The sequence below is a fragment of the Chenopodium album genome, chromosome 22 (assembly GCF_948465745.1).
Source record: "Chenopodium album chromosome 22, dcCheAlbu1.1, whole genome shotgun sequence".
In the NCBI taxonomy this organism is placed as follows: Eukaryota; Viridiplantae; Streptophyta; class Magnoliopsida; order Caryophyllales; family Amaranthaceae; genus Chenopodium; species Chenopodium album.
Window position 1 is genome coordinate 40,576,947 of NC_137855.1, and position 25,702 is coordinate 40,602,648.

At 37.9% G+C, this 25,702-nt stretch overlaps 2 protein-coding genes across 3 annotated transcripts; one reads left to right on the plus strand and one right to left on the minus strand.

Moving 5' to 3' along the window:
• Positions 1 to 213: 213 nt before the first annotated feature.
• Positions 214 to 7,774, plus strand: LOC145603448 (acetyl-CoA acetyltransferase 2-like). The gene is made up of 15 exons (XM_081659359.1): positions 214 to 355; positions 583 to 635; positions 1,271 to 1,369; positions 1,470 to 1,643; positions 1,747 to 1,852; positions 3,929 to 4,067; positions 5,299 to 5,376; positions 5,529 to 5,594; positions 5,683 to 5,768; positions 6,139 to 6,238; positions 6,354 to 6,464; positions 6,667 to 6,708; positions 6,808 to 6,894; positions 7,092 to 7,177; positions 7,283 to 7,774. Exons 2-15 carry the CDS (start codon positions 590 to 592, stop codon positions 7,314 to 7,316), a joined length of 1,254 nt encoding a protein of 417 aa, XP_081515485.1. The 5' UTR covers positions 214 to 355; positions 583 to 589; the 3' UTR covers positions 7,317 to 7,774.
• Positions 7,775 to 8,493: 719 nt separating this feature from the next.
• On the minus strand, positions 8,494 to 25,384 carry LOC145604498 (E3 ubiquitin-protein ligase UPL1-like). 2 transcript variants are annotated; one of them, XM_081660382.1, is made up of 17 exons: positions 25,247 to 25,384; positions 25,015 to 25,065; positions 23,017 to 23,112; positions 22,731 to 22,937; positions 14,706 to 22,625; positions 14,305 to 14,622; positions 13,874 to 14,075; positions 13,518 to 13,804; positions 13,139 to 13,428; positions 11,770 to 12,895; positions 11,492 to 11,638; positions 11,306 to 11,386; positions 10,892 to 11,117; positions 10,664 to 10,803; positions 9,800 to 9,906; positions 9,543 to 9,712; positions 8,494 to 9,067 (listed from the first exon to the last, which is right to left on the minus strand). In XM_081660382.1, the coding sequence occupies exons 2-16, from the start codon at positions 25,045 to 25,047 to the stop codon at positions 9,610 to 9,612; spliced, it is 11,283 nt and encodes a 3,760-aa protein (XP_081516508.1). In that variant the 5' UTR covers positions 25,048 to 25,065; positions 25,247 to 25,384; the 3' UTR covers positions 8,494 to 9,067; positions 9,543 to 9,609. The 2 variants fall into 2 exon arrangements, with proteins under 2 accessions (XP_081516508.1, XP_081516507.1); XM_081660381.1 differs by having other exon boundaries at positions 14,706 to 22,628.
• Positions 25,385 to 25,702: the final 318 nt, after the last annotated feature.

Here is a 25,702-nt window from a genome sequence, read left to right on the forward strand (position 1 = left end):
TATATAACTTGGCTTGAATCATAAATTCATAATAAGTCTACCAATAAAAGTCTACAAATAGATACAGCGAGATAATCAAACTAGTTAATACAATCGATTTTTTTTTTAAAAAAAAAAGAGTTAATACAAATATACAATCAGCTAATACGATCAGCTAATTAACTCGATAATCGAGCCGATAAGAACCAAATACACGTCATTAACTACTTTGTATTATCTTTCTCTCTCCCGCCACCTGCGACAGACCAAAATTTTCACCAACTTACAAAAAATTTAATTTTTTTTTTTTCTCCAGATTTTTGGAAATTGGAAGCTTAAATTCTTCCTTTGATCAATTGAAGTTTCTGTGATTCTGGTATTTTAAATTTCAAATTAATCCACTTAATTTTCTGTTTAAATTTATCCAATTTTTGTTTTCTTCTGCAAATTTTTAGCTTCATTTAATTTCTGGGAAAATGACTCATATTTCTGATGATCTTTTGCTTTTATTTGAAAATTTTGATTAAATTTCTTTTCTTTCTTGTGATTATTATGTGTTCTTTGAAAAAAAAAAAATTGTAATTTTTTTGACAAAACATGCAGGTTAAATATGGATCAGATTTCAGATATGCAGTACAAATCGATAAAACCTCGAGGTATGATTTTGGAATTTTGTTTTTCTACTTAATTTATTTTTGTATTTTGGAATTTTATTGATTATTGTTGAAATTTGGTTTAATTTATAGTTTCACCTCTTGCCCTGATGATTCGAGTTAGGGTTCTCATCATCATGTTTGATACTTTGTATAATTGAAGCAATTAGGCAATTATTACGCTCTTGACTGTTAATTACTATATTAGTATAGTAGTATGCTTCAGCCCGGGACAGGTTTCGTAGTCTAATATGAACTGATTTTAGGAAAGATGACAACTTTTTCCGAGTATATCAATTTAGTGAATTGACTATTGTTTGTTGAGAAATGATGAGGAATTGACCTTCTTCTTTAGGGTAGATGCCTGGGGGAGTGGGGGTTGTATCGGTATGGTTGGATGAACAATTATTTTTGGTTAATGATGCTATATTAGGTGAAGATTGGACAGTTTTACTCTTCCCCCATTTATCGATGATGTTAACAACTTGATTTGGGAATGTTGTATAATGGTGGGATTAGTTTTGTTACTATTGTTGAATATTAAGATGCACCATTATTTGCTGAACTATTCAATTGCTGATACAAGTCATATGCAATTTTAGAGTATGTAATAAAACCTCACATTTGGTTGGAAACAGATGCTTGCATTGTTGGTGTTGCACGTACGCCAATGGGTGGGCTTCTTGGTTCCTTGTCAACTCTATCTGCCACCAAGCTTGGTTCTATTGCTATTGAGTGTAAGGCCAGAAATTATTTGTGTTGCAACTATCATCATATGTGTAGTATAATAGTCCTATGTGTTGTTCGACAACTCCATGATGTGCAGTAATTTTGTAGGTGCTCTTAAAAGGGCAAGAGTGGATCCATCATTAGTACAAGAAGTGTTCTTTGGGAACGTTCTTAGTGCCAATTTGGGACAGGCTCCTGCTAGACAGGCTGCTTTAGGTGCAGGAACCCCTAACTCAGTAATCTGCACGACCATAAACAAAGTATGTTCTTCAGGAATGAAAGGTGCGTACCTCCCCTCCCCCCCCCCCCCCCTCTTCCTCCCGCAGCATATTTCCCCACTAAAGTGATTTGAAATATTCCCTTGACATCTTTAATGAAATGGCAGCAACCATGCTTGCTGCTCAAAGTATCCACTTGGGTGCCAATGATGTTGTTGTGGCCGGGGGAATGGAGAGCATGTCTAATGCGCCGAAATACCTAGCTATGGCCAGGTTAGCTCCTTGTGTTTAAATAATGATCTTTGATTCAAAGATGAGTTTATTTACTCAACTATTGTCAAGTTAATCTGTGCGTGGGAGCTATATAAATCTTGTATCATCTTGTTCTAAGGCCTATAGAATTTTGGTAGCTTCCTTGTTGGCTTAGAGAGTCTGCAATTCATATCATATGTTCATGTTGATGCAATACAAGCTTCGTGATTCCTCTTTTCATATGAGTCAAAACTCTTAAAGCATGTTCAATACGAAGATATTGTGGACTGGAAAGTGGAAACTAACTGAAGAATTTCTAATATATGCTGTTTGGTATGATGGGTACGGTAATACTTGATGGTAATAGACTCCACTCACTTGCTACTCTTTCCATTCAGTGATAACTGGTATAACATCACGTTACCCTCCTCAATCTCCCTCTGCCACTCATTTGATTTTATGTTATTTAATTGTAATATCAATATGATCAATACATGTAATGGCTATCATTAACTTTTCCCTCTCTCATTTAATACCAATCTACATGCCAAACACATCATTACAATATCAGAAGAGGTTGGGTGGATAATCTTGCAGTTGCTGTTCTGCAGTTCACCAAGTGTTAAAGGCCCAGGAATGCTTATGTTTGTATTTGTGGCTGCTGCATCACTCTATGTAGCTTCTTGAATTTAGCTTGACGAAAGCTTTTGAGCAAATTTCTTGTTATTCTCTATTCAGTTGGAGCTCTTCAAGAACTCTATGCTTATAGTTGCCCTATAATAATCATTAGTGATATGTTGCTAGTATCAATCTATTGGAGAATTCCAACTGCAAAATAGATTAGTAGAACTTTTATGTGACCTCCAGTATTATTAAGTATTTATATTGCATAATACTCTAAAAGTTGCTTACTTGATACTTTATTTTTCTTAATAAAATATAATAAATCAACTTATAATATCGTTATTTCCATTTCCAATTTAATAGAGTTTTTGAGAAAATCCACAAATCCCCTTCTTGGACGATAACTTACACCTTACCATGACATTACTCTATGCCTTGGTTAATAAGGGTCCTTTTAGCGTATCTTGTCAAGCCACTATTATATACAAATTAGATCTATATGTACTACATACATACATACATACATACTTACATACATACATACATACATTAATTACTATAAGTTAATGAATTACGGCCATAGACTCATTCAAAAATGTGTTAATGGGGTTTGTTTAACTTCATTTATCTTTCCTTTCTAGTAGATGAATTACGTTAAGAAAGTGTTTTCATATTATCTTGAATTCTATGTTAATTTTAGGTTTAAATTGAATAAATAAAATGTTGTATTAAAATGGTTATAAATCTTAGAATGAGTGCTTTAAAAATATGACTAATCAAGCTCAGTTGAGAATTTATGCTCCTGTTATATATTTCATAGAACTTGTTTTGTCATTATAATTTATGTTATGAAGTATTTTTTACTTATTGACAAAAGTGTCATAAAGAAATGGAAGGTATAATGGGATAGAGAGTAGTAGATGATGACAATTTCCATACAAAAAAAGAAAAAATATATAAAACTTTTCAGTTGGGCACTTAGTGCTCCAATTATCTAGCATAGTTGCACATCTTGGTTTCCAAAAAACACTTCTGATTTACACAGTTATGCGAAATTGTCACAATCAGATGTGCTTTCCATGCTTATATGATGTTATTTTACTATCCTGTTCTTTCCCTGTTATGAATTCTGAAGATTAGCTGCTCTCACTTCATTCCAATCAGATAAAGATTTTGCCTTTTTGTGTAGTATACTTTAATGTCACTTAATCAATTGCAATATTTGTAGATTAATGTACTTTGTTTGACTAGAGTGCTTTGTTTGACTTATATGATGTAGTGTAGTCAATTGCAATGTTTGTTCTCATTTGTAGACAAAATGAAAATGCACTTAAAGACTTGTCAAATAACATCACTGCATGAGCTTGGATATAGTTTGTGTAAAATTAAACTGCAATGTTGATGGCAATTATAATAATCACTCTATTTTAATGTTTTGAAAAACCAATGTTTAAAATCCTTCATTATTTGCAGAACTGGATCGAGGCTTGGACATGACACCATAATTGATGGAATGCTGAAGGATGGACTTTGGGATGTTTACAATGATTTTGGGATGGGAATCTGTGCAGAAATATGTGCTGATAACTATAGATTTTCAAGAGAAGAACAGGTACAGACGTACAGTACATGTTGTATTGTTGTTTTACTGATTTTCTGTCGTTTGATAGAAATTCTGTGGTAGGAGTGGTCTTTCAGTCACCTCCGTATGTGTGTGTACGCGTGCGTGCATGTCTGTCCATTTAATTTCTTGCTAGTCTTTTAAAACTGCTATCTCAGCCTTAATATAATTACAAAAATAATAAACAATTAGTTATATAATTTAAGGAAACCAGATTTAGAAGATTTTATGTGGATCAGAACTAATGTGTGTCATACATAAATTTGTACAGTTGTGCTCTGTATCTAAATCACTATGAGCCATTTCAAAGGCAGTTGGGAGCCTGTGCTTGAGTAATGATGCTTTTGCTCGATGTCTTAGTGACAAATGAGGACCTCTATATAAAAATCATCAATATAACTGTGTTTGATACGCTTGAATTGGGTATTATAAGTGCACTTATTCCAGTAGATGATTGGTACTCGCTCTGAAAAGTTTCAACTTAGTTTGATAACTTTTGCTGGACTTAGTGTATTCTCCCATTACCTTTCTGCCTATTTCATATTGCATTATAATGTAGCCTTAAACATGGGGAATGTAGCTTTTTGCTTCCTCGAAGTTGCAAATTTTAGATTTGTAGATTGCATGTTTGATAATTTTTGGAATAGGTAGTTTACGGTTTTCAGCTTTATCCTGGCAAATTCATCGTCTTCACACATGAGTTTAACAAGTAAAATTTAGTCCTTTGCTTTCTTTGCACCTTTTAGAGGTTGATTTTATCAATTAGACATGGAAAATTATTGAATCACAATATAGCTTTAAGTTTTTGCAATCTCTCTATAATATACTCCTTTTAGGTGCCAAGAAGTCAAGAACCACAATTCATATATTTGTAATTTTTTGAATTTTATCCATTTTGCAATCTTCTTGGGTTTGTTGAGTTCAACCCATGATGAAAAGATTACTTGAGTGTGGAGACTGGTTATTGGTTGATTTATCTGGTGGTGTATCTTTCTTCTTTAGGATTTTAGCATCTTTTATCCAATAGTAGCATGGGAAGAAAAATAAATGATCCTTTCTTTTTATTGCTTTTGAGAAACAGAGTGCTTGAGCCTCTAATTGTCCAAGGTTATAATTCACTTATGTAGTTTAATTGCCTTAACAAAAACCAACATAAAATAAGCCATTCAAATTCTGTGCTGAATATTACTGCCATGTTGCTAATTTGTTTTTGCTTCCCCAGGATGCTTTTGCTATAAGGAGCTATGAGCGTGGTATTGCTGCAAAGAACAGTGGCGCATTTTCTTGGGAAATAGCTCCGGCAAGATTTGACTCTGTTTTAGATGCATATTTGAATCAGCAAATTTTCTTTGTAGTTACTAGAAAGCATGAAAAGCCAATCCGGAATAACAAGAATATGAAACAAACTCTTAGTGTTTAGGTTGCATGAGGCTAATGGATTTTTGTATGCAGGTGAAGATTTCTGGAAATAGGGGAAGACAAGCCACGATTATTGACAGGGATGATGGTCTCGAGAAGGTACAGCAAATTCTCCTTATCATGTCAGCCTTCTATCGGTGTTTTTTTTAATCACTTTGTGATCTCAGTTTTGATGACATGTTGACAGTTTGATCCTGCCAAACTTAAGAAACTTCCTCCAAGCTTTAAAAAGAATGGAGGCTCTGTCACTGCTGGAAATTCTTCGCTTATAAGGTAATGAAATCTAAGGCTTCTCTTTTCTTTTCTCTGATCCCACCCCTTCCCCTTGCCAAAAGAAATTCGGAAAACGGGGGTGGGTGGGGGGGGGAGGGGGGCATAACATATTAACAAAATATATGATTTAAATGTCAAATGCTGTTTATTTTTTTTTAAATATATTTTTTATTGAATGATGTTAAAGTGGTTATTCTAAAGCATTTACGAAGTATATTAATGAAAGAGAATTAGAGATAGATGTGAACACCCTATTTATCCCAAGTTATCTATCAGATGAAGAGACCTCTACATTCATTTTTCATTTTGCTTAATGTTTTACGCTTTCTTTTATAAGAGCTTTAAGATTGTCTGAACTTGCTACAAACAGTGATGGTGCTGCTGCATTAGTATTGGTCAGTGGAGAAATTGCCAAAAAACTTGGACTCCAAGTGATTGCAAGGATCAAAGGCTTTGCTGATGCAGCTCAGGTTTAGAAATATCTACTGCTGAGTGCTGGCCTATTTACATCCAAATTTTTGAAATGCTCGTTGAGAAAAATATTTATTTTTATCCTGCAATTGAATTCTTAATAACATTGGCCAGGCCCCTGAATGGTTTACTACTGCTCCTGCCCTTGCAATCCCAAAAGCTATTTCAAATGCTGGTTTGGAGTCTTCTCAAATTGACTTCTATGAAATAAATGAAGCCTTCTCTGTAATATTCTTAGCCTTTATCTTAATTTCTTTAATCTTTCCACTTACCTTTCACATACATGATCCTCCTTATCTGCCATTTTCCTTATCTGCCATTTTTGCCTTTTTGGATCGATTCTAGCTTAACTTAATTTTTTCCATCCATCCACTTACCATTTATCTTATAATATCCGTTATCTTCCATGCATACTTGTTTTCTGCAGGTCGTCGCTCTTGCTAATCAGAAACTCTTAGGGCTTGATCCAGTAAGTTCTGTCTATGTCATGATCTGCTCCTTCTCAGATTGCAATACTATTAGTATGATTCGTTTTGCTTACACTCCCTTCTAACACTTGTTTGTGAAGGAAAAGGTCAATGTGCATGGTGGAGCCGTGTCTCTGGGACATCCTTTAGGTTGCAGTGGAGCTCGAATTTTGGTCACATTGCTTGGTGTATGTTAAATTTTCACCTTTTTGAATTTTGCTTCAGTCTGATTTCCTCTGTATATAGGCGGAGACCCTTTCTTATGCATTATTATACTATATTCTCAATCTCTTATCTTATTGCTAATGCATTGGCATCCTCATTCGTCAATATCAGTGTCTTTCTCTTCAATTTACAGGGATCATAACTTAGTTTAAATTTGCAGGTTCTAAGGCAGAAGAGAGGAAGATATGGTGTTGCTGGCATCTGCAATGGTGGAGGCGGCGCCTCTGCTCTTGTGTTAGAGCTCATGTAAGCCCCTCAACTTTAGGGTGATATTGCTTGAGGAGCTACTAATGATTTATTGGTTGGGAAAAATTCGATGACCTAAACCTGTCCTTTTCTATTCTGCTGCAGATCAACGTCAGGGAATGGTCATTCAAGACTTTGAAAGTCTTCTAACTGGAGTAAAACATTATGGCGGAAATCTCTGGCGATCATTCAAGATTCTGAAATTCAGTTCTTTGAGAAGTTCCTTCAGTTGCAAATTCATCGAAATTTCATCTTGCCATTTTATACATAATGAGACTGATAGAGGCGTACTACTAGACTACTAGTGGAAGTGAGTAGGCAATAGTGCAATACACCTGGGGCATATCTGCAATACTTAGGTGGTTTATGTATGACTATATACTTGAAGAAATGAGTAGGCAATACACCTTGGGCATATTTGCTCGTGTTTAGTAACATAAGTAGGCATGTATATGCTTGCGCTGGTCCATGATATATAACATGTACTATGCAAATAATTTGGGGCTACTGTATTTATTTAAAGATCTGCACTAGGCAAGTGTGTAAAACCTGTGATCTCGCAGTTTGGATATAAAGGTTCTAAGCTTAATTATTCCATATATTGTTTTTCTGCTTATCTTAGGGTGTTTGTTGAAATTTGGGAATACTAGGAAAAAAATACAAGTATTGTATAAAAGAAATATAGTTTTATTGCTCGAAAAAAATGATTTTTGAAAGTTTTACAAGACCCCAGAATGAATATTGATGACTTTTACTCAGCCTGACCTTGATTCTTGTCTCTGTTTCGAAGTTTCTCCTCGAAAAGTTTCTTAACAGCATGTTCAATTCTTCATCTGATACATGACTATTATTTAAAGCTAGTTTCTTTATCCATCTTTAGTCTATGTAAGGCCAGACTTTCACCTCTTTTGGTGGCAATTTTCGATCTCTGGCTGACATTTCTTCAAACTTTTTACTACCTCCGTTAACATTTAATTGCAACTTTGGAATGTTTTATGTCTCTCAAATAATACCCAAAAGTTGCAACTAAATGTTACCGGAGATAGTATATGTAATTATTTAATCGTTGTAGCTTTTAGTCGCTTTATTTTTACTTTAATTCTTGATTTATATAGCTGCTGATACAAATTATTTAAAATAATGTTTAGCAGAGGTGTTGGCCTCAGGATAGCGTTATTCGTGGGCTGGAGCAAATTTGTTTTATTCATCATTTTTTGCTTGATTAATTTCCCCAGAAGCCTTCTCTAAATTTACTTTGAATTGAAGCCTGTAATACAGTACAATCTTAAGATAAAACAAATAAGGAGATAAGTGCATACTTCAAATGAACTGCAAATTATATATGCATAATTTATACTATATATTATTCAAGAGCCCATTCTACAGCCCAGAGAAATTTATTTGAAACCCAATAGCCAATTGGCCATATACACTATTTTCTAAACAATATTACTGGCGGGGTAAAAAAAAATCTGCCTAATTGCCTACTATAGACAAAATTAACCCCTTAAAAATTATGAACATCTATCCGAAAAAAGAAAAAAAAAAAATCAAAAAAAGCTAGTTATGTATATTCATGGCCTTCCAAGTTCCAAGTATCTGAGGACAAAAAGGTGATGATCAATCCCACAGCTCAGCAAGGCTACAACTCCAGAAAGGCGTCAGCTTAATAGAGCTGAAGCGAAATTCTTATGTATCCCTGAAATATGACCTTCCCATTTCAAAGTACCCAAGGACAAAAAGGTGAAGTTCACCCCACAGCTCGGCAAGGCTACAACTCCAGACATATGTCAGCTGATAAAGCCAAAGTAAACTTCTAACACCAACCATCATCAACCATTCAGCCTTTCAGATTACGAGCCTCTACTTTCAAGAACTTTACTGGTAAATCTGCATCCAATATCATAAATAAAAGCTTTTCTTCAGATGATTGAGCAAAACACTCCAATTCTCAGTTTACATAAATTGCAATAATATTTTGTTTGAAAAGATGGCACACACACCTAGGCCATGCCAAAGCCTTTATTCATGACTTGGAATTCTAAGTATTTGGTAAAGTAACAGCTAAGACAGCACATATTTTACGAGCACTTTCATCTGATTACATAAAAGTCCATACCATCAATACCATGCAGCTAATGTGAATACAAGTCAGGCACAAATTTTCAATTAATTTAGAGTATAGAACATAACAAAATTTTCTAAAATGGTGGTTTGAAACTATCAGCAAAAGAAAAACTAACAGTTCTAATATAGCTTAGAATAATAGCTAATAGCAATAAATAGAGTGACAAGCAAAATGATAAAATAAGCAGCACAAAAAACTAGCAGTTTTAATATAAAGATGGAATTCATGTAGACTCACATGTACAAAAATATTAGATGGGAACTTGAAGGCGCTTCTTTCAGGCTATATGATGGAATAAACAGGATCAGCCAAAGCCAAAGCCTTCACTAGCTTCATGAATAGCAAGCAGCAATCTTTCTCGAAGCTGCTCCTTTGTAGAATATTCAGGAAGGTCCAACTGATTGAAACTAAAAAGCACAACAAACCAATCAATGACAGTTGATAACAAGTCTATTTGTTTGCCTAATATGACAAAGACTTGTCTATATCCTCACCATGTATGGGCAGATGGAAGCCGCTCAGGAGCTCCATATGCTTTGTGTATCTGAAATTTTTGAGGGCCAGAGATACCTTGCAATGCTTTGAAACCCTCCAACGGTACCTACAGCCACAGAAACCGGGGACTTAAGAATCAACACCAAATCAGGGTATTTTCAATCTTTTTTCAAAAAGAGTCAAATCCTGTTCTACAGCACATGAAGACCAAAGCACGAGATTTTAGCAGTGTAATGCTAAAAACTGCATGCTGAAATTAACCTACCAATTTTATCAAAGTAAAGCTTTCATTAAGACAATTAAAAGGAGATAGAAGGAAAGATTTCGCGCCAATAAGATCTACTCCTTCCGTTCCTTTTTATTCTTTACATTTAATCATGCACGGTGATTAAAGAATTATTAAAATGGGACCTTTAAATGAATTTCATGTTTTAATTTATAAATAATATGGAGTACATTCTATTTTTATGATTGTTCAATCAATTGAGGACCTTGGGAAATGCAAAAATAATATTGGACGAATATAAAGTTGATGACAGGCACAATTTTAATTTTTTTTGGAAAAAATAGAGACAAAGTAGGAATATTAAGTATTATATTCAAGGAACATAAAAAAAAAATAAAAAAAAAAAAAAAGAGGGGGGGGGGGGGGTGTGTGTTAGCCCAAACAGAATATGTAAAGAATAAAAAGAAATAGATAAGATAGGCTAACAGCACTCGTATTTAATCCATATAAATATAGGAGCAAACAGCACTAACTCATGACACAAGTATTACAAGAAAAGTGGAACTCAATTGTGAACCCAAAATGGACAATAAATTGATGAGAGGAAAAGTATGTTGGCTAAATTTAAATCATGTACCTTTGACGTTCCAGTAACAAATTGTAGAAGCCTCGCCATGTCTTCCTTGCTGAAACTACTCGCAACCTCCCAGAACCACTGAATGACATTGGAAGCAACTGTGTAGCCAGTATACTCTGTGTTGACCTTCAAATCATCCACTGAAACACATACGAACATATAAGTATCCAATAGTGGAAAAAATGCTACAATTGGAGTAACAGTGAATACATGATAAAGCTCACTCACAGTCAATTTCTGGAAGTCCACTTATAAGGAGTTCAAGCTCTTTATCATTGAAAATAGAAATCAACTCCCGAGGCACCAATTCATTAAAACCTTCAAGGAAGGAATTGATTTGAGGACGGATAGCATTCGTCAAAATATGGTCAGCAACAAGATCAACATATTCGTGCTTTGTTTCCTCTGTAACTCTTATATTTCTACCTCCGGGCTTAAGCTCATAATCAGTGACCTTTAACAGCCAACAGAAAAAGATTGATTAAGTAAAAGAATTAGTTCAAGCACATCAAATTATATTTCGAATCAAGTAGCCAAGTATTGGAGTATAGGTTTGTACTTCATCAATACAGCAAAAGAGGAAAAATTAAAATTCCTAAGATCAATTATACTGGGAGCATAATAGAAAACAAAAGTCTGTACCTGTGTTTTCTCATACAGAATAAGTTTCTCCTCATCTGCGTCCATGCTAAAAGTAAGGTCTAAAATATCATTAACATCATTCTGCAAAGCCAACAGATGAAGTGAGAAACACAAAGCCCAATCATACAAAATAACCATAACGACGATTGAGTAAAAGCAAGGCAGAACACATTATAAAATACTAACCTCCAGCAACCACTTCAAATTTTTATAGTAATCTGGATCGACTGCCTCAATATCATGATAGGTCACCTTCACGCCCAAAATATGCTTGTAGAAGGAACGGGTGAAATACACATCTAAAAGTTGCCCATCGTACAAGGCCTTGGCAACCTATACATTTCTCAAGAGATGTTAAAAAAGGGATGAACCAACATAAGACATGAAATACATTCCAGTTCTTCCCCATAGTTTCCTGGAAAATTAAAGAATCAATATAAACTAGGGTGTTCAAGAAAAATTACCACACGACCAACAAATTTGAAGTAAGATAGATGTTCAGTCTGGTAGACAGAATTAGGATTTGGCTGGAAGGTTGCATTATTCCCAACTGTGGTGAAAAGTAGCGCTCCCTTATCAAAGATAACCCTTGACAACAACTGGTACCACTCTCGTGTAAGACCACCAGCATCAATTCCCTCTTCACCTTGAAACTGCACGTTCAAACGCCCCTTCAGATCCTGATTTGACCTCATTCGCAGCTGATTATATGAGTCTTCAAGAACATACGCCCGACGAACACTGATTCTGAGTGGCCCAGCAAGGTGTTGCTCATGCTGATGTCTGATTCTAGAACGAAAGTATGCCCTCTTGTTATCAAAATCGATGAGACGAGGAGCTTTCAGCATCATAGAGAGTGATTTTTCCAACAACCCTGGATTTTGCCTGATAAATGCATTCAAAAGTCGTCGATGCTTGTCAGCAAACCTTGAAAATATGACTGCGCTGTCAAATCTTCTCTGAGAATCAGCACCACACTTCAACGGTGTCGAGGAAGAAGCGTCAGCTGATTCTTTTACTTCTTGAGCAGTGACATTGTTTTGATCTTGCTGAACGAAAGAACTGCTTGACTGCAACTTTTCACACAGAACAAAGAAAGACTCGATGAAAGGCAACAGCCTTTGTGTCCCAGGAGGAAGGGGAGGGGATGAGAGAGTGGATCCAACACCATCCTCGGAATTCATAGAAGCCACAACTGGTGATAAAGTGCTTTGTCCTAGATCTAACTCAGTTGCGCTAATACAGTTGCTAAGCTCCTGCCACAACGGCTCCAGAGCAGAATTCAACTTCAGCAATATGGCTTGCTCTTCTTCCTCACAACTCCCTTGACAACTAGAGCCATCAACACCTTGTGATATTAATGAGCTAAGTGCTTGCAGTACTCGAAGCATGGCAGCACCAGCCATAGAACCAGCACCAAGACCCATCATCCGTGTATTCTTCAGAGTGTTAAGCTCAGACACAGCAGCACTGCTCAAATCCTGAGCAAGATCTGAAAGCTCTTGCGTAAAAAATTTACGGTGAGAGGCAATCACAGAAGCCAACTTCTTTAGCACCTCACCAGCAAGCATGTACACTTTGTCTGAGAGCCTACAGTATAAGTAGAATACGTAAATCAGTCAAGAATGTTAGCCAGAGAATATGCTGCATAATAGAGCAGTATGGCTCCAGATAAAAGTGATGGAAAGTATAGGAACAGGGGGGTGGGAAAAAAACCCTATAAGTTGGCTCTATATAGCATGTTGATAAGCATAGAACCAATTTTGTAGACATAATGACATGAAGCAAATTATACATAACCACATAAGTAAATCAAAAAAGCATTAATTATACCCCTCATAGCCAAGAAGACGGGAAAGATTACGCAAATCAGATCTTGGCAGCTGCGTGAAGATATCATAGACATTAAGACCCCCTGTCTTCTTATCAGATATAGAGGTTTCCCCATTTTCAACTTCATTCTGTTGGCTAGTCTCTGTTTCCACCACGGTAACATCTTTTTCTACCTCATCAGAAGCTTTATCAGTCAAATTCTGAGAAGCATCCATGACCTGCTCAGGGGGAGTCGGGCTCTCTAATCTTGAAGCTGCAGTATAGACCACAACTTGAAGCAAACCCATAACCTGTTTTACAAGAATAAATATACAAAAGATTATGCAATCTCATTATGAAGTAATGCTAGCATAACTGTAGCAAAATTCATCAGACCTACCTGCTCAACATGAGCAATGCTACGCCGGAAAAGGGGACGATTCAAAAGCTTCAGCAACAATATTAAAGGAGTACACCCTTCCTCATATTCCTGAACAGAGTTAGAAGATGCTCCAGGTTCCCCTACTTTTTCTTTTCCCTTTCCCTTTTTGGCTTCTGCAATCTTCTGGGAGGAATCAGGCAAAAGCGATGGCTCAAAATAGAACAATGTGTTTGCTACAGAAGAATGATTGGTAGCCAAATAATTCAATATCTCAAGAACACGACGCAAAACCAAGGGTGGAAGACCTGTGAAATAGTTTTGTCAGAAGAACATTAATTATGCAAAGCACAACACCATGCTGGGAAAGTGCATACCCTCTAACAACTGAGATTGACCATGGACCATATTTGGGGAGCAACCATAGAGCCTCTGGGGATTAATCATTGAAAGATTTCCAGCTACACCTTCAGCCTCAGGCTTGATCATCTCGAGCAGAAGATAAATTAAGGTTGCTCTAGTGACACTATGAGCACACAGGTTTAACAGAAGCCTCTGCAAAAGGCCTTTACCAAGAGGCTACCATGAAGAACAAAAATGAATCAGATTATAGGGGGAAAAAATAATTACATCTTTTAGCAATGTAATATTAACCAAGACAGGGTCGATTTTGTGCTGCGGTTACAATAGAGGATAATGCATAGATTCACAGCAAAACGCAATTCTGAATTATTATTTGAATGAAGAAACTTCTACACCAACAATCACACAAGATCACACACTAAATTCAAACAGCCTATCGTATTACCTGTGCCAAGCGTAAGAGCCTTATCAGTGCCTTCAGCGCATTTCCATCCAGAAGCGGCTCACCTTCAACTTCTTTCACTTTCAAGACATCTGGAAGGGCAGCACCTGTTCTGCGTCCAATGGTCACTCCAACACCACGGTCCATGACAGACTGTCGATCAAAGCCCAAACCATTCCTGCGATTAGGTAGTCTATGGCTGCTTCCAAAAAGGCTGCGAGCCTGATAATGACTCATTGCTCTATCCCTAAGCATTTGAGCTTCAGCGAGTAATGGAGAAGGCAAAGCTGATAAAACTGCTTCAGATGATGTCAAGAGTACCTATATCACAAATGAAACATATACACATAAATAAAATCATAATATTACCCAATAAATGTTCTGCATGAAGTTCAGAATCAAACCTCCTCTCGCAAATCAGCTGGAAGAGTAGCTATTATAGAAGCGTTATCCATGTCAACTGGCTGTCCTTCACTCTGCTGAGCCAGCCTTTGTACCCGTTGCTGGGCCAAAACTTCAGCTTGAATCTCGGGAGGCAGTGCAGCAAGAAACTCGGGATCAATGTCTTCCATTGAAGGTGGAGTATATGTAGGCGGTTGAGTTGGCTGTGATTGCTGAGAAGCTAATACTTCAGCCCGCAAGTCTTCAGGAAGTGCTTCCAAGAAGGTTGGATCAATTGCATTGGGCCCAGAGGGCTCAGCATTAGCTTCAACATGGTCAGATTCCATTGAATTTCCATTAACAGGAGCATTCTGATCAGCTACTGGCTCATTACTCTCAGCAGGCAGGAGTTGATTGATTTGAACAGGCTCCTCATTTGCCCCAGCCATCTCAATATCAGGGTTAGCACAGACAGAAGGATGTTCAGATTGATTTAACATTGCCAGATCAGGATTATTCACATCATTATTAAGCTGGCTATCAGTTCCTGAAGATACATCAGCCACGCGAACCTCCATTTGATCATCACGTAGATTATCTAGGTCACCAATATCTGCTCCATGCTGCGGATCGCTTACAGGGTATGCTGATGGCAAAGGCTCTTGTTCTATTCTCATCAAGTCATCAGAAGGGTCGTTGCCATCCTCAGATTCCATGCTATGATGTGCTATATTACTTGACAAGGGTTCACTTTCATGGACTGCTGCTACCTCTGTCACAGCCTGTGCATTGATACTATCTTGATTAGAAACAATGCCCTGTGAATTTGTTTGCTGAGGTTCAGTTTCACCATTTTCTAGCTGCACCTCACCTTGCCCACGGACATCACACGAGGGATTTCCCTCCATTTCCAAATTACTATCACAGTTTTGTCCAGCATGCAACTGTTGTTCCGGTTGACTCGTATTCTGTGACTGTGTTCCAACTGGAGTCTCAGTCGTAGATGCACCATGTAAAACAGAAACAAAAACTTCTTCTACGGCTTGTGCAATGGCAGATGCTTGATTCCCTACTTGTGGCTGACCATCATCAGCCCATCGACCATCACCAGGTCCTCTTCGCCCAACTATTTGCGATGAGTCCATACCAACTGAGTAATCAGTCAACGGTGGTGGTGCAGTTCCACCTGAACGGTCACCAATTACACTACCCGGTCCAAAATCATATAGGAAAGGAGGAGTATCAAACATGTAAAATTGAGATACATCAACGCCCGCTCCTGACAAGGTTTCTGAATCCCTAGATACGTTGCCAGCTGATGACCACAATGAAGCATCACCTGATTGAGGTGGCCTCGAGAGCAGAGGATGCTGGAGACCACCATCTGTATTATTTCGATCAAAGGATCTACTAGTCTGTCGACGTCTATCAAAACCTAAGGTTCTTCGAAGCCCAAATAGGTCATCCACATTCACCCCTTCAAAGGGCTCTGAAGGAACATCTATGAGGCCACTTCCAGATTGGGCAACCTGAAGATGATGAAATCCACCCAAGGCCTCTCTCCACCTTACCTCTATAACTCGATTCTCATGATAATCATCCTCCTCATCATCAATCATCTCATCATTGTAATCATCTCCAAATCCTGCATCTTCATGATCATCAACATCAGTATCTGCGAGAGACATCAGAGCAGTACCATCTTCAGCAATATCCTCATCTTCGTCCTCACCATCATCATCTTCTTCATCCTCCTCGCCTTCACCCCCCATGTCATCATCTTCATCACCAACACCCTCATCAGCTCGATGTTCAATATGGAAATCCATACCAATATGATTGCTGTTATGAATTAGATCACCTTCTTCCATCTCATCACCTGGAAAATCCATAGCAAGCTCCACAGTTGCATTTGTAACTTGTATTCCTTCTCCCTCAGCCCTCACATCTTGATTATCTGATCTAACCACATCAGTACCATGAGTACTTTCTGTGATACCAGCACCTTCATGAGGGCTGGCTCCATCAACCTGTGCATTCCCGGCTTCCTGCTCATTGATTCGGTTGTCATTGTGCTGTGTATTATCATTGTCTACTGCATTTGTCGTCCGATCATCAGATCTTCCTTGTGAACCATTAGACTTCTTTTTGTTCTGGACATCAGATTTATATGATTGCTCACTTGCATTAGCCGCCCGAGTTAAGCTTTCCAAAGCCTTAAGAATGAGATTTGCAATTTTTGAAGCATCTGGATGGTCCAAATCAATAGCTTGAAGAATGCTGGACAAACAAGGCACAATTCCTCCATCTATCAAGCCTCGTGCTATGTCTGGTGAATAGCCAGAGACAGATAAGCTACTTGAGGAGGCATTCTTTGACAAGACAGAATAAGCCAATTCCACAAATGCTAAAACCTTTCTATCTGGTAGCAAACTGCTTTGAAGAGAGTTGCTGTCCAAATTAGTGTACGATGATAAGGCCTTCACAAGCTCACTAATGACACGTCTGCGCCCTTCACTTGAACGTCCACATAAAACTACCAAAAACCATGAAGCCTTTTCAGATAACTTTGTCCTCAAATCACCAGGCTTACTAGATTTATCAGAAGACAGAGGAAGAAGTTTATGTAACACATGATGAACAATGCCACCCTGCCCAGGAGAATCAAGCTGAGAAGAAACCCGCAACTGACAAATCTCTAAATCCCGTTTTAATATAACACTAATTGCATGAACATACATCAAAAGAATATCGCTCAACAATTTCAAGACAAATATAACCTTAGCAAGAGCTGCTGAACTTTCAGGTAGGACAACAGAATCTCCCTTAGTTGCCTCATCAATCTTTGATTTACCTTTCACACTTGTACCAGGTTCATCTACCTCCATAGCAGCTTGGTAGCTCGTACAATCTTCCTGGCTGTTTGAACTAGGGAATTGCAGGATAATTTCAAGAAGCTGGTCTATTACTTGAGCTAGATTTACAGGAATCTTTTTATGACCTTTTGAACCTTTTCCTGGCCCATCCTGAACCTTCGTTTCAGGAATACGAATAGGCTCGTTGGAAGACAATGCACCCTCAGTGGCACCAGTGACTTTAGACCTCTCCTTTTCCTTCTCTTTTTCCTTTGACAAAACAACAACAGTCCTCCCAGCAGATGACTCCAACTGACAAACTGCTGCTGCAGCCTTTGTGAATATTACAGGATCTCTAGAGATGACAGGTGCCATCGATGTCAAAAATATGCGAGTAGGAATACGTCCAGCATGACGACCTCCACTCAGTGTTTGCCGAATTTCTAATTCCATGGCAGTTTGCAGAGTTTGAGGGTCTTCAAGCAAATGCCTGATAATTGCAGAAGCCAGAGTATCATAACCAGCAAAGAAACAACTTCTTGGCAAATCAAACAGAGCAGCCATGCCTCCACTTTCAAGAAATTGCAAGGCTAATGCATGCGTTTTGGTCAACCGAGCACATAGTTGTAACACTGCCTGCATAATTACCGCCGGAACCTGTTGTTTTAGCATATCACATGCAATCTCAAGTACAGAATGACACTCTTTCATGGAAAGGTGACCGGTTGATTTTCCAAATATTTTCTCAAAAGCAAAGACAGACTCCTCCTCGCAAGCACCTGATTTTAACTTTTCCTCATTCTCAGGTACTGAAGCTTCCACAGAAGCATGCTCTTCAGATGAATCAGGTAGTGGATCAGTCGAAGCTATCCCTGCATTTGCAGAGGAAAATTTGGGCCTGGATTGTAACAAGTTATCCAATATAAGCAGCAAAGCACTAGTGCTTTTAGTGCTCAAAACATCCTTCCCGAGCTGATTACTCCTTAAATTCTTCAAGATATCAATAGCAACTGAGACGATACCATTTTGAGCAGCAATTTCTCGAGCATCTGCATCTTCAGAGAGAAGCAATGCCAAAATATGTGATATAGACGACACAGCACTAGCATCCTTTGACAAATCAGAAGAACAAAGCTTCAGCTGCTGAATTAGATAAGATGCAATTTTAAGACGATCTTCACCCTTGTTTCGATTGCAAAGGGTTGTAAGCAAATCAGTCAAGGGAAAAGCCAAAGAATCTCCACTCTGAAACAACTTCATTGCTGCTCCAAGTATATCATCAACAGGAGGGACCTTCATTTGTCCCTCTTCAGCCTGAACATCAACTGACTTATCATTGTTATCAGACTTAGATGTTTCTGCTGAACTCCCTAATGACAATGCAAGAGCCTGTGCCAGTTCATCCTCCTCGTGCACAGGATCTTCAGCATGAGTGCACAACCAATCCATTGCCATCTCCACGCTATTACTCTCCACTCTTCTCAGAGCTTCTTCTGCTCTTGCCCTTGAAAACCCCATCTCAACAATGGTAGATATAGTAGCTTCATCAGGTGGTGGAGCAACACGCTGATTAGAACTCCCTGTAACACCACTGCGATTCCGTTTTATGTCCCCAACTCCAGAATATATGTGTGTAACAAGTGAAAGAACAGAAGTAATAAAAGAAGCGCTACAATGAGGAAACATGGGGTGATTCCACACAGGAAGTACCACATCAAGAACCTGAGATTGGAGCATGCGGACAAACACTTCTGGATCTCTTGGAACAGGAAACAACCCGATTGACAGACCAACAGCAACTGGCTGAACAAGCAGCTGAGCCTGGGATGGAGAGGTTGGAGAGAGAAGTAGGGAAGAATTCACAAAGTACTCTAGCAGACGACAATAACACTGCAATGTATCAAGCAACCAAGAATTATGATCCAATTTGCTTCCTTCACCTACCTTACCTGGGTCTACACCAGAGACTGGAATTGAGTGCGGTAGTGACCATAACAATTGACTGGTGGCTTCAAAAGTTGTCAGGAGTTCCTTGAAGGAACCATTGACATAGAAATTATTCACCATTGCTGTGTGGCATATACGACGCCTGCTATCAAATGTGAGAGCTGCCATATCATGTACAACTTTTCCAAGATAACGGCATTTAACTGACAATGACATTTCAAGTCCTGCTGGACTAGAATACCCAGAGAAACTAAGGGCCTCCAGAAATATTTTGGCAAGAACAGTTCCAACGTTCTTTGCAACAGAACTCACCACTCCTGAGTCAGCTCTACGTCGATTTGGTGAGCTGATACCCTTTATAAGTGCGGTGTAGAATGAACGCATGGTACCAGAAAGCTTAGAGAGGATATCAGATGCAAGAACATCAGGGCTTTTCTTTTTGTGTTCCAGTGAGGAGGATGGCTCCTGCACATTTGCAGAAACGTCTGAATCCATGTTAAAAGAATCTAAATGCCTGCCAGTCCTCCCACCTCTAATACGTGTCAAACCATGTCGATTACGACGACTTAATCCCTCACCAGAGCGAAAGACTGACAAAAAATCACGCTCTCCAGCCCACTGAGATTGAGAACCACTCCGGATACTAACAGGATTCATATATCTGACCACTGGAATGCCAGCATCTTCATCACTTTCTCTCCCAGCTGCAGTGGAAGAAGCTGCATCTGCATTTTCAGTTTCTACTTCAACATTTTGTTTCTGTTCTGCCTTTGTATCACATGATAAAGAGATTTGCCAGAGCACTTCCCTATACACCCTACCGATATCTTTCAGCACATCAGCATCACCAGCTCCCAGCTCTGAGACAAGTGTTGTAGTCCCTTTTAACAAGGAATTGGAAAGGGATAAAAGGCCTTCCAAACTAGAAAGACATCTCGTGACTTTGGTCTGTTTTGCAGATTCCAGAGAAGCAATAGGAGTTCCCTCGATTGAGTCTATCACTTCAATTGTCGTATTCAAATGCTCCTTCAGAAATGCACACACAGCCTTTGCCAGAGAGGTAGAATGCTGTGCTGAAAAGTTTTTAAAAGCAGTGGAAACACTCTGACCAACTGAAACTGAAACAGGCAACAATGGCAACGTAAACATCTGCAGAACAGCTTCAACTCCTTTCTTATCAATGAATAGGCGACATGCATCAGAATTCTGAAGAATGGTTTCAAGAAGCCGACAAGCATTACTAACACAATCTGGAAGATACGACTCCAAATTGACAACAGTAGCATCAGATGACAGATCAATTAGATCAGTACTTCCTGTCTTCTGCAATTCCCTCTCATCAGGCGAAGACAAGCTCCTAACATCAGAATCTGTATCCATTGGAACAGGAGCTGGGCAGGGTATAGAATCAACCGAGGGTGAAGAATCATCTGCAGATCCAAGTTTTAAGATTGTATTCAATATCTCAATCAGAATATCAACCCCAGGCTCACGCAATGTGGCAGCATGGCGCATAAGTTCATCCAGTCCGCTGGACAAGGCCCCTGGAGCATCCCCAGCTAGGGCACGTAAATATGCCTTTGAAGTAAATATTTTAACAAAACAACTCAAAGCATTGCGGTCTTTAACTGCCTGTAGACCATTGTTGTTTAGGCATAAGGCATCAAGGCACTGAGGTATACATGTTATGGCATCTGCAGAGCAAACTACACCATCCATTATAGCATCCATGAAGGCAGATGGTAGGCCAGCAGCATCTAAAACAGAAAAACAGGTAGGATCCTTATGAATCAGATCACTCATAACAGTGGCAGCAAGTGAGAACACCCCACCACCAAAATCTTTTGCTTTTCGAAAAATAATGCACAAGCATTGGGGTAACAGGCTCTCCTCGGAACCATAGATACGATCAGTACTCCCAGGAGCATAAGTTCCAAGATTAATAGCACGAAGCAGTGCTTTCATTAGCAGACGTCTATGATGAGCGAGCAAAGACTCTGAGTAAAGGGGTTGAATATCATCTAGAATAGCTGAATTACCCACTATAACCTCAGTACTCGTCCTGCTACTATCAGAATTTCCACATGATTGCTGTAAACCATTTTCTATCACCGATACCTCTACCTTTAGGCGATTAATAGTTTCATCTAAGCCCCCCAAGTCTCTAAACAACGCTGCAGCTGGATTACTATAATCCATGAAAGCCTCAAGAACATGTACAGCAGTACCAACTAAATGCAGGTGTTGAGGATCTGTATCCTTAAGAAGGGGCAGAAGAGTTGGTATAAATCCAGCTTCACGCATTGCAGAACAACCAGATGACGAGGAGACTAAGATAGTGACAAGTGACAAGAGAGCCTCAGCAAAAACAACAGACCACTTTGAAGAGCCATTGGAGACTGAGTCAATTGCCTTTTGCATGAGGCTGGAAAGGATTCCACGCTGTCCGCCAGAGGTCACAGCAGCAAGAACAGTAGGCTGGCGGGATCTATCTTGAGAAAGAGCAACTAAAGAACGCAGACTCAATGTTCGGATTTTCTCCGGAATCAAATCCTCATAACTTAATAATGAGACCAACTCGTTGGTGAATTCAGGTTCAGTGTTGAAAAAGGACGTCAAATCATCAGCGTCACTGCTTGCTTGAATGAGAACCACAAAAGCATACAACCGAATGCATGTATATTGCTGCCGTGATGCCAGAGACCCAAAGGCCCTCGCAAACCGCAGTCTGGTGAATAAAGAAAATCTTAAGTTTGAAGGAACTCCATATTCTTTAACTAACATGTTCAAAAGCTCAAGATCACTTTCTTTGCGGCTAATAACATCAGGCACATGAATAATTTGAAGCCCTCCTGTAGCTTTGTACTCTGTAGATGACTCAGCCGCTCTATAAAATTCAAAATGAAGGGTACGCCCTAACTCATATACAACAGTATCACATCCATTTTCCAACGCACATGCAGTTAGCCCAAGTCCTTCTTCCTTGCAACCCCATCCTTGTGCAAAAGAAAGCAACCTAGAACTTAGAGAAGCATCTCTAATTGAATACTTTCCTACTGTCTTTTTTAAAAAAGTTGCTAGAGTCTGCAGGCTAGCTTCAACAACATCAGCATCAGCAGAAGCCATCAAAGATGATAGATGCTGCTATGTTAACAAAGAAGTTGATCAATAAGTCACAATTAAGATAAGTTGATAAACAATGTAAAGATATTAAACAGAAGTATAAACTGCAGGAGTAACAATTACCTCATAACAACTTAGAAAATGTTTATTAGTGCAATTCTCCAAAATGATCCTCATAACCCGGAGTATCTGAAGAACAGCTTCTCTAGGGAATGGAGGATCACACTCCAAAAAATCATCCTCAAAGCATAAATCTTTCCTAGGTTTTATGTGCTTCTCAAAATATGAGTCAAAATGATTAAAAAGATCCACCCAGTGGTGGAAATCCCCCTGAAGCACAAAGCAGCAAAGATCAGTGAAAGACAGTAAACAGAATGATAAACCGTGACTTAAAACTTCAAAAACACACCTTATCAAAGTCCCATACAAAAGCTTTCAGGGGCTCTTGAATATTCTCAAGGGGAGTAGATGTAACACTGTTAATGAACAATCTGATCTTCGGAGGCTGCATTTGGCATAGTGCACAGAAAGCAAAAGTTACCATCACAAATAAATAAAATATTCAGCATATAAAAGAGATTCAAATAAAATAAAGGTTCAACTACTATGGAAATCAAACTACCATTACTAACACTACCAAAACATGATGCATGCATTACCGACGTATAGATTTTAACTAAACATGGTAGACAGGGTGAGAGAGCCTAACTGCCTACTAAAAAAAAAGTGTGTAAAAGTGTGGACCAAGATAAAATCTGAATACGAGACAGAAAATAGACATACAGGATTTCACACTAGCCACAGTTTTGACTCTTTATTATGGACTCTGATCTGCTCATCACAGATCAAAGCCCCTCAAGATCATATAAATAGGCATCTAGCTTAAAGTATCCATCAAATATTAATGTCCTTTGCTGTTACATCTTCATAGGTATATAACATGTTAGCTAGCAACTTAGCAAGCCATTCTGTAAGCTATAACAATAACACTATTGACCTTCCTAACAAATACACACACCCACACCTACACCTAAATAGGAAGGGAAAAAAAAGTGTTTTGTTCAACGGCAAAGAAACACTAACTGCTGATAAGAAGACCCACTATATTCTAAAAGACGTAATGATAAGTTGCTTGTTTAAGTAACTAAGTCGCAAAATACAAAGTAGATCAAGCTGTGGCAGGGTATAGGAACGTCACAATGAACACCAACTCGATACACCAGTTAACACATGCAGAGAAAGATTTTGTTAAAAAGATCTTAATTAACAAAAATAAAAATAAAAATTAGTCCTGAAGTACACTATAATGATCATATCAACATTCCTTCGCAGCCATAAACGTGATAGTATTTCAATTGTGGAGGGTGATTGATCAAGTGTGCCATCGCTACCATGTCTCCCAAACCACAAGGTGGATACACAATAAAATTCCGCTTCAAATCATTTAAAAACTAAAAGAGAATATCTAACATCAGACATTGTAACAAATGAGTAATGCAAATGCAATATTGCTTGAAAATCAGAAGCTCCATGTATAGAGGGGAAAAAAAAATTAAAAAAAAAATTGTGTATAAGTCCTTCATTTTACAGTTGTCCAAGTAATTCTCAATTCATATCCAATTTCTCAAGATGATTTGATACATATAACACAGATGTGATACCAAAATCAATGGAATGCATGAACACAAAAAATATTAGACATCTCATCATAGAATCAACATGTAAACCAAAAGCCCAGTAAATCATTACATAACATTATTTTTATATTAATTTTAACGCATTTAATCCGTAGAGCTACATCCTAAGTCAATAAGACTTATAATGCCACAAATGCTTTTATTTTTATTCTTTTTTGACAGGGCACTCCTCGTTCGATACTACATTTTACAACTCCCTAAACTGAACAACTCTTGCATCTATGATTCCAAAACTTCATAACAAAAAGCTACAAGCCAAAGAACATGCAATAAAGGTACAACTTTTATGCTGCCAAGGCAATAACCATACCATCATTGATCAAGAATCGAAAAAAATAAGGCTGAACACAAAATTTCTACTCTATCTATAATGATTTGTGCTGTCCAATTCAAATGTCTGGAAAGGCGATAATTAAGAGCACAACAGAATCAAACTTTTGCATACTAAAAAAAAAAAAAATACAATCATTTCCCAATTTCCAAAAAAAAAATTCCTAAGCAATCAAATACAATCATTTCCCAATTCCAATGGAAATGCTAATAATGCAATTCTAAATTTAACTGCATGAAAAAAATTTCTTGCAAAAATTAAAAAAAAAAAATCACATTTATTGAAACAAGAAACCCTAAAGCGCGATGAATTGAAGAAAAGTCATACTAAATTTCCAGAAAAATTAAAAATCAAAGAAAAAGAGATAGTATGAACTAACCACTTCAGAAGCCCTCCTTCTTTTAAGCTTCATATTGAATTGAACTTCACGCTAACCATTTACCAGCAAAAATTGCAAAAAATTAATCAGCGTAATCCAGAAACTAAAACCCTAACAAAAATTGAATTGAAATTGAATAAAATCTCAATTCAAGTGTTGTGGATTATGTATGTAAATTGAAAAAATCAGCAGAATTAGAAAAAGGAAAGATTATAAGAATTAGAGAAGTTACTCAGAAATCATCAATGTTTGAGGGCAGAAATTGAAAGAAATCAGATAGAAATTGCGATCAAAAGGTCTAGGGTTTTCGGGTGAGGTTTTCGGGAAAGAGATGAGATCGCAAAAAATATTGAGAGTTTAGAGAGAGAAAGAGAAAGATGAGGATTCCTTAGTAAGGGGTGTGCAAATATGTGTATATATACGTGTGACATATACAAAATTATCAGATTTTGAGAAAAAGATTGATCTTTTTTTTGGTGTTTGAGAAACATAGGAATTTGAGAAAATATTAGATTTTACAAAAAGATTGATCTTTGGTGTTTCATATAAATAATTAAAAAAAAAATCATAAGAATTTGAAGAAATGGAAATTATTTCCAAGCATGTTCGGGTTGTTATTAAACTACTTAGCATGTTTTGTGTGAAGTTGGCCACATCGTGTTGGCTGCTTGTAAAAGAACAAAGTAAC

Bases quoted from the DNA above. Each gene is read 5' to 3' on its own strand.
- LOC145603448 (XM_081659359.1), top strand. From the start codon at position 590: ATGGATCAGATTTCAGATATGCAGTACAAATCGATAAAACCTCGAG. The intron at 1,370-1,469 runs GTAAGGCCAGAA...GTAATTTTGTAG, and splicing joins TGGTTCTATTGCTATTGAGT to GTGCTCTTAAAAGGGCAAGA. The intron at 6,895-7,091 runs GTATGTTAAATT...TTAAATTTGCAG, and splicing joins TTTTGGTCACATTGCTTGGT to GTTCTAAGGCAGAAGAGAGG.
- LOC145604498 (XM_081660381.1), bottom strand. From the start codon at position 25,047: ATGAAGCTTAAAAGAAGGAGGGCTTCTGAAGTG. The intron at 14,076-14,304 runs GTAATACGATAG...TCTTCATGGTAG, and splicing joins GGCTCTTACGCTTGGCACAG to CCTCTTGGTAAAGGCCTTTT. The intron at 11,118-11,305 runs GTACAGACTTTT...TGGCTGTTAAAG, and splicing joins TTCTGTATGAGAAAACACAG to GTCACTGATTATGAGCTTAA.